A 9,061-nucleotide genomic window follows, 5' to 3' on the forward strand; every position below is an offset into this window, starting at 1 on the left:
CTTATAGTTTCGGTCTGTCCGTCCGTCAGTCTGTCCGTCTGTCTGTCCGCGGTTTTGCTCAGAGACTATAAGACCTACAAAGCTGTAATTTGGCATGAATGTACATATTTATGATGCTGACAAAATTCGCTATCGAAACGAGTGACTGCATCATGACAATGTGTCCGGCAAAGCACTACTCCGTGTATACCGCCAGGGTCTGGCCACCCTCTTCATACTGTACGACTTGTATACCCGAGGAAGTTGATTCCTATGCAGCTGACAGACCTACGTCGTTTGGTCGGCCTATGTCGCGTTTTCGATGCACGGAAAACTTCAAATCCTACACATTTTAGACAACTAATTCTGCTTATTTGGTTTGTTAAAACGCAACATGACAATCGATTTGTATGTTGAGGTGCTTCCACGCAGCAGTTATTATATACTTTATGTTATATATCGGCGCAACAGTAAATTATAAGAGTAGAACTATAGACAATTTATTACTTCCTTTTTAATAACAATCAAAATTACAATGAACTATTGATTAAAATATTATTTATTGATTTTTAAGTGTAGATTCTTATTTTGGAATGTTAAAATTATTAAAAATAAAATACTTCCGGTGTTAATACTAAAATCAAAAGGTGTCATATTTTAAGTTTTCTTGATTTGTAAATGTTAATTATAATTTTTAAATGCTATTGCATTAAAAACATGATTTAAATTATTGTTATTACTTTTTATAATTGTTTGTTTAAAAAATTACAATATTTACAATAATTGAGAATAACACTATTTGTTGTTTAGCTTAAATAAAAATAATTAAGTTTACTAATTTGTAAATTTAAATATTGATTTTTGATGTAATAATTACAACTCATAACATTTGTTTCTTTAAAATTGCATTACTTTGTAAACAAGTTCAAACCCTATAAAACCTGCTGCACAACACTCAATCGGTTCTGTTTGATTTGAGCTTTTGTGCAGTAAGGATCAAATAATAGTGCTGTTACGCTAAATTTTAAGAAGACATTTGTGAGTTGTGTTAAGAATAGTTGGAATAAAAGTGTTTTTGAATTTAAAAAGAAGAGTTTTACTTAGTGAGTGCTTTTCTACTTATATCAGCATGAGTTCTGAATTTGATAATAATTTGGATAAAGAAAGTGATGTCAGCAATGCTGACATCACACATTTTAAAAACAATACTGGTGTTCTTCCTTCGTCATATATAACATTTTATAACAGCGTGTAACATACGCTACAACATGTCAAAAATTAAACGTGTCTTTTGTTATAATTTGTATAAAAAAAATTAGACAAAAATGTTATCTAATGTTATATAACTGCTGTGTGAGAGCACCTTTGCACATACATATTGATTTTCATGTTCCGTTGCCAAGTATGGTCCGAAAGAAAATTTCTATTGAATACACTTTAGGCAAACCACTTCACATCATAAAAGATATACATTTATTGATTTTTATTATTTTATTATTAATTCTAAACATTTGGCTTTGCAAAACCTACCGTTTCGAATTCCTATAGTTTTGTGCTCTATTTTCATCAAACAAATACATGCACTGTATGAAAGGACATTTTAGATTGACAGCTCCCGGACCCTGACCAGTACGGCTACTTGTCATTGTCACCTGTGCACAAAAATTGGTCTTCTGCGACCGATATTATAAATTAACTAAAGTGGTTTCCTTTCTTCATTATTTTACGGTATTAATAATAAAATAAGGAATTGTGTATTTAACATTATAATTGATAAACAACAAAATAGATACTTACCGGCTTTAATATAAGTATATCATAATTTACTTAAACCTCACTATTGTCTCTTCTATCCCTCATGTCGTAATGTAAAGCCATGTGTGTCGGTCTAGAGCCGCTTATAGCAGCTTTAGGTCTGTCCAATTGTTGTCTATGTTCTGAAATTAAATCCCAACTGCCGAAATCTTCGGCTGGTGTGGAAAAACTCGTATTTCCTGTGTTATCATTTCCATTTGGAGTTATGTTTGGTTCTTCAGTGTAAGGTGGTGGTCCACTAGTTCTACTTATAGAACTATCTAGAGTATTTGTAGAATAATTTGGAGCTTCTGGAATAACCCGGGTTGGTGCAATAGTGACATTAACGTTAACTAATTGCGGTTGTTGTACGGCATTCTTCTTCGATTTAACTTTCGATGTCTTCACATCTGATTTGACATCTTTATAACGTGCCTTTTCCTGTCCTTTTACCACTTTCTTTTGTGCCTTTTCCTGCTCTTTCACTTCTTTCTTTGTTAACTTTTCCTGCTCTTTTACTTCTTTCTTTGTTAACTTTTCCTGCTCTTTTACCTCTTTCTTTTGAACCTTCTCCTGTACTTTCGCCTCCTTCTTCTGTACCTTTTCCTGTTCTTTATTCAGTTTCTGTATTTGTTGCTCTTTTAAAACTAGTTTTTCTCGCTTCTTCTGTGCTAGTTCCAACTTTCTTTCTGCCTCATGTCTTTCTACTTTTCTTTGTTCCTTCTCATTCTTACTTTTCCTTGGTGCTGGTTCCGGGTGTGCTATTTCTGGCATACTCTGTCTCGTATTAGGTAGTTGTCTATTGCTTAACATATTGTCCGTGCTGTGAGAATGCTTGAGAGTAGGTTGTGTATATGTCATCTGTACTATGGGCGATGTGTTTCTTTTCGTTAGGTCTTTGCTACCTGTAATTTAAACATAGTAATGAGTCTTGTTAGTCGGGCTTTGGGCTGTCACACTTTACCCTCTGTTAGTCAGGATTGACAGCAGGGCGATTCCATTATCGCGGGTGCAACAGTTTGACACACTTATAGCTTCCTACAGGCAAAATGAAGCATATTTATTAATAAAATATCCCTTGAAAGGATACATTTTTACTAGACTTAACAATGATTTATAAAACCTCATCAAATGTATGAAGGGCCACAAAACAGGTTTGAAGTGCTGTCGCGGGTGCAACCATTAAGAACTGTGATGAGTTCATATGTGAATACTGTTTAGTGCGAAACTTTTACAAAATAACTTGCCTATATTTCAAAATAGCATAAAACAAAGAAACTATGTAACTAGATAAAAGTAATTATAGTAATAAGCACTAGAAATTATTAACATTTCTACGATCGCGGGCGCAACATCAAATTCTCAAATATATTAAAGGTGAATTAAATCGTATTAACAAATAAAAAAAATTTCGACATGGAATATATAATTACACTAGTAAGTTTGTAATGAAACTGCACCAAATTGTAGTTTTTTTTAAATTTTCAGTTGTTTATTGGCCTGACAAAATTAATCGTCTAAATCACTCAAAACGATTGAATAGTGTAAGGATACACGTGAAAGGATATAGGTTTCTTTTTCCGCAAAAAAGAAACCTATATCCTTTCACGTGGTCTATTCATCATGTGTGCCAAATAACATAAAAATTGCTCCAGTACTTTCTTAGATAATAAGCAATTTTAAATAATTTCCTCCGTTTTTTTCACATTTTCCTCTATTTATTCGCTCCTATTAGTCTTAGCGTCATAAAATATAGCCTATAGCCTTCCTCGATAAATGGGCTATCTAACACTAATAGAATTTTTCAAATCGGACCAGTAGTTCCCGAGATTAGCGCGTTTAAATAAGCCCTTTCAAATAATTTCCCCCGTTTTTTCCACATCTTTCTCTATTTCTTCGCTCCCGTTAGTATTAGCGTGATAAAATAGAGCCTATAGCCTTCCTCGATAAATGGGCTATCTAACACTGTAATTTTTTTTCAAAACGGACCAGTAGTTCCTGAGATGAGTTTGTTAGTTTGTTTGTTTGAACGCGCTAGTTCAAACAAACTAACAAACTCTTCCGCTTTATAATATTAGTATAGATAAGCTTACAAATCTAACACCTTGTAATAGATTATAGACTGTACATAAAGATATGATTAACTAACACATTCCTGCTCTAAGTTACTACTAAAACTGTTTATCGTTCTGAATTTTATCAACACAATAACTCACTCATAAATTCTTCTCTGTTAATCCTGTAAGCGCCGCAGATCGGTTCCCCAATATTTCCATTCTCCTTACTCGGTTTGAGTACAGAATTCAACCGGAAAGTTTTCTTGAAACTACTAAAGAGAGGCATTTTTATCTCTTCTCAAAAAACTCAGCAACAAAATATATGTTTGTATTTCAAGGCTATTCACCAAAACATATTATTGTTGTTTCTCTTAGCCACATTCAGCGCTTGTGCCCCGGTGATCAATAATACTTTATCTGAAGTATCGACCATACAATGAGTAATCTTATCGCATTCTCGTCGATAATCGAACTGGGCGGTTTTACCGTGTTTTAATATCTTTTTAATATGTATCAATGTTACATTATGTAACTATGATAAAATGTATTCATTATTTAAGTTCTCAATATAATTTTTAGCTAATGTATTATCATCCTTGACTAGAATCTATATGACGCCCTCTCGAAATTCGTTCATAACGTAAACGTATATTTTTGCGCAACAAATATCTTTATCTCATGTTCTTTTCCGTGGATGTTGGTTTTCCATACCAAATCATTCATAACAAGTCAACCGTATAGCCTTGAAGAGCTAACAGACAAACGTACAAACAGACACAATATTAATATCCCATTTATGATATTTATCTGAAACACCTGTTGAACAGTTGATTAGAAAAAAAAATCAGTACAAAATCAGTACAAAGCAACTGTTCAATGGATGTTTAAATCTTTTGTGGTAAGACCGTTACATTTTAGTTACGTTTACAACGACTTACGTTTTAGGGAGCGTCTTCTGTCCTGAAAATTTGTGTGTCGGTACGTCCATCGCAGCTTACTTATAAAGCTGGTGATTATTTTCTGTGGTCATGGGTACATTGAAGAGATGTCCTACAACCAGTTGAGAAAAGTACCCGAAGATTCATCTATATTTTTTCCATTCCAGTCTCCCGTCCGGTCTCCACGTGGGCCGGTCCAACATCCGTCAAGTGGCTGAGCGTCGGTTCGGCGACGTGCAGGCCTTCCTCACGTCGTTATTCAGCCTGGCGGACGAGATCGCGCACTCCGACCTCGTGTACACCTTCTTCCACCCGCTGCTGAGGGACCAGCAGGACGTGGAACCGCAGAGGCTGAGACGAGGTAGGTTTGGGGAGGTTTGTGGGAGGGGGGGGGGGGGGGGGCATGAATAGTGATAGGTATCATTCATTGCTTATATTAAGGACGCTATCACATTTTTTCACAAATATCAGCGATTTTCATGTACCATTTTAAAGAATGCGGAGTCACACTGCGAGGAAATTGTGGTTTCAAATGAAAGATAATATATTCATCTCCACGTCTACATCATAAAAATTTTATAGCCGCATACAAAATTTTCACATAAATACGTTTTAACCATCACAATAATCGCAAAAGATTTAAAAAATGGGGTTTGATACTTACCCTTAGTTCAGTGTATTTAGCTATAATGGTACCTAGGTATACCATTATAGCTAAATACACTGAACTAAGGAAAATAAATATACAAAAAAATTTTTGCTTATTTGGTCTCCTGTACGAATAGCTAAATATTTTATATAAAATAAATAACATTTCCATTTATAAGAAAAATAAGAAACGCTCTCAAATTTCTTCATTCATTTTCGCCCTATCAAGAACGTGGCGAGCGTCGTAACCGCCACTGTACAAAACGCGCTGATATTGAATGTTATTTAAAGCTTGTCACACACAGAGCAGGTAATGTAAAGATGTATATTATAGCACGATACATCTCAATACATCTTTCTATAGAAATCGTCAGGAGACCACACACAGCAGCTATAATGTATATTTTTACATCTCTATATATCTTAAGATACAGAGCTATATGAAAATATACATTTATATTTTGATACATCTAAATACATCTCAATATATTTCTGTATATTACTATACATCTCTTCTCTTCATAGGGTGTTCAAAATTTTCTGTGATTATATTATATGTGTATGATAGACAGATACACAGTGTTGCCACTTGCCACCTTAGCACAGCACTTCACAGCAGTTACTGCAGGCAGTCTGATCCCCAGAGACTATATTTTCAATCAAATATCTTCAATCCACATTGTTCTGTTTTTGGCACAATATGTAACAATGCGCGCATCAAAATTACAATCCGAATCATCTTCTGATGAACTATCTAAGTGAATCTAATAGCAAGTAACTCGAAAGGCCATAGTATTACAACATTAAAAATAAGAACAGCCTGTATAAAACTTTAGCAGCTGAAATGTGCGTCAAGCGGGGCGTTTAGCATTGAAATGTTGGGAAAGATACATTACATTACCTGTTATGTGTGTGATACATTAATATAATGTAAAGATATACATCCCGGGATGTAATGTACATTAATATACATTACCTGCTCTGTCTGTGACAGCCTTTAATGTCCTTAACGTCGATATTCGTACTGACCTGCTAATTTTTGTAATAATTTTTGTGATAGCGTCCTTAAATTTATATTTAAAAAATAAATGTTTGTATGTAAAAGAAAGCTCCGCTGATTGTGGCGGTTATATCGCCAATTTCAGGAGCTTTATATATTTGTTTTTTATTAATATTGTCGAAAATCATTAGCAATCATACGTTTCAGGCGAAGCCGTTGAACCCGAGAGCAGTGGTTCAGGGTCTCTCAAACTGTCGGTGCAGTACGCGGGCGGCGTGCTCGCCGTGCTCATACTACACGCCCAGTCGCTAGCGTGCGGACCGCAGTCACTGCCGCCCAACCCTTATGTTAAGGTAAGAAATAATTTAAAAAATAGATTTTTTACACCGCATTTTTACGACCCGTGGCAAATACAAAAAGGATGGGAAAATTAATTCAAGACAACAGTATAAACACGTTTAGTTTGATTGTATCATGCCACTCCGGAAAATATATTTGGAAAATAATTATACTTCCTGTATTCACTTTACGATTTCACTAACTTTATTTACACCATATTTCAGGTTTACCTGACACCGGATCCTAACAAGGAGACGAAGCGCAAGACGCGCGTGCTTAAACGCAACTCACACCCATCCTTCATGGAGATGCTCGAATACCGTCTGCCGCTCGACGTCGTGCGCACGCGCAGCCTGCAGGTAAAGACGCACTCACGCAAAGAAAACGCGCACATACGCACTCAGGTTAAGCACGCACATACGCACGCAGGTTAAGCACGCACATGCGTACACGTACGCAGATAAACACGCTAACAAGTATAGGCGTTTTTATCTGCATACGTACATACGTACACACCTCAGTACACGAATTCACGCACACACGCAATAATTAAGTATCCCAGGGAATATATTTTTAATACCTGAGGAATAAATTCGGCGTTATTTAGACAGAGTCTGCCAGTGTAAAATTATTTTTCCACGTGAAAGTTTTCTGACGATTGAAAAGTCAGTCTTAAGAAGCAATCGCCAAACTAAAAGATAATATTATTATTGATTTGCTGAATGTATAGGACAGTTAAAAATAAAAAACGCAATTTCGCGTCTATTCTTTATTACTTTGAAATGTTTTAGAATATGTTTCAGAGTTTTCGTTTTATTAATTTCAGGCGACGGTATGGAACTACGATTCGCTACAGGAAAACCAGTTTCTGGGAGGTGTTGTTATACCGCTGGCAAGCTTGAATCTTCGCGAGGAGACGGTAGCTTGGTACCCTCTAGAATACATACCGCGGTAGCGCCGCCGCGTACGTGTTTCTTGTATGGGCACGTGACATTTGTGTGGACGAGACCTAGCTTTCTAGACAATATTTCTTAGCCGGCCCCTAGACGATTGGAGGCGCGCGATGTTCTAATCAACCCTAGACGGTCAATAATATTACGAAATACGTGATATTACGCAATAAAATTGCTCGTCTAGGGGCCCGCTTAAGGTATCCCAGAGTCTATAATAGGCTCGTGGTAATGTTTGTATGGACAAGACCTAACTATCTAAACAAAGTTTCTTAAAAACGTGATATTCTCAGAGTCTAGAATTGGTACGTTGTAATGTTTGCATGAACGAGATTTCTAGCTTATTATACAAGCATATACTATATAATATTATCTAAATAGTCATGTGGAAAACTAACGCTATAGTAGACATGTCTTAAAATGTAAACATAATATGAGAGTCGTGTAGACGAGTCCTAATATGCATGTAAATGTTTATTGAGTTGAATCATTCATACGAGGGTAAAGCTTTTGCCTTTTATTTTTGTGTACATGTTCCGACCGCTAACGTATACATGTCCTACCACTAATAAAAACATGTCCTACGGCTCATGTTAATGTCCAGGTATATTCAACCTAACGATTATAAATTCTCTCATGCAATTTTACAGACTATCATAATATCGCTTAGCATATCCTATCGTTAGTGTAGGGACGTTCTAATTACGTCCTACGGATCATGAAAACACGTCCAACAGCTCATAAAGGAATGTCCTACCGCTCATGATGTTATGTGATTATGTCCTACCATGGTAGTGGTAAACGTCAATTTAGATTGTACTACACAGATAAGAAATACTAATGGCTGAACATATTAAAACAAATAACGCTATGACAGTTTAAGAAAGACAGTTCTTTTTACCGTTTATCGATGCTACTGTTAAAATTATCAAACTGTCTTTATACTTGAAATGGATAATATTTTCAGGAGATTACCTACATCCCTTTTTTATCTCTTTTTGAGATTGCCATAGGGTTTTCGTAATCTTTTATAAGTAGATACTAAACGGATAAAAGAACTATTGACGTGAGGTGTATAAATCTGCGTCAATATTTTTTACAGGCATTTTTATACATTTTTACAACAAGTAGTGTAATTTTATAGCTTAATGTATCGACATATCTAGCAGTATTTTATAATTAATATAAATCAATTATAGGAATATAACAAACTTGATATAAGCTCGCTGTTTCGTTTTCGCATAAAAATGATGGGATGAAAGATTTTATTGCAATTTTGATTATACTCATAAACGATGTACCTAGTTAGTCTGATTTTCGTTTTGTTTATCTTGTTTTTTTAGTCTAATGATCAGT

At 35.3% G+C, this 9,061-nt stretch overlaps 2 protein-coding genes across 3 annotated transcripts in view; one reads left to right on the plus strand and one right to left on the minus strand.

Annotated features, from left to right (window-relative positions):
- The window catches only part of LOC121728976 (phosphatidylinositol 4-phosphate 3-kinase C2 domain-containing subunit alpha), a 38,881-nt gene extending 30,617 nt beyond the window's left edge, over positions 1-8,264 (plus strand). Inside the window, 4 exon segments of the mRNA XM_042117331.1 lie at positions 4,936-5,129; positions 6,624-6,769; positions 6,980-7,114; positions 7,582-8,264. Of these exon segments, the coding sequence (XP_041973265.1) occupies positions 4,936-5,129; positions 6,624-6,769; positions 6,980-7,114; positions 7,582-7,710 (604 nt within the window). The 3' untranslated portion in view covers positions 7,711-8,264.
- Positions 1,782-4,222, minus strand: LOC121728979 (nucleolar protein 58-like). Of its 2 annotated transcripts, XM_042117336.1 has the most exons (3): positions 3,990-4,222; positions 2,374-2,678; positions 1,782-2,340 (listed from the first exon to the last, which is right to left on the minus strand). In XM_042117336.1, the coding sequence occupies exons 1-3, from the start codon at positions 4,114-4,116 to the stop codon at positions 1,807-1,809; spliced, it is 966 nt and encodes a 321-aa protein (XP_041973270.1). In that variant the 5' UTR covers positions 4,117-4,222; the 3' UTR covers positions 1,782-1,806. The 2 variants fall into 2 exon arrangements, with proteins under 2 accessions (XP_041973270.1, XP_041973269.1); XM_042117335.1 differs by having other exon boundaries at positions 1,782-2,678.
- Positions 8,265-9,061: the final 797 nt, after the last annotated feature.

Source organism: Aricia agestis, chromosome 7 (genome assembly GCF_905147365.1).
Source record: "Aricia agestis chromosome 7, ilAriAges1.1, whole genome shotgun sequence".
Lineage (NCBI taxonomy): Eukaryota > Metazoa > Arthropoda > Insecta > Lepidoptera > Lycaenidae > Aricia > Aricia agestis.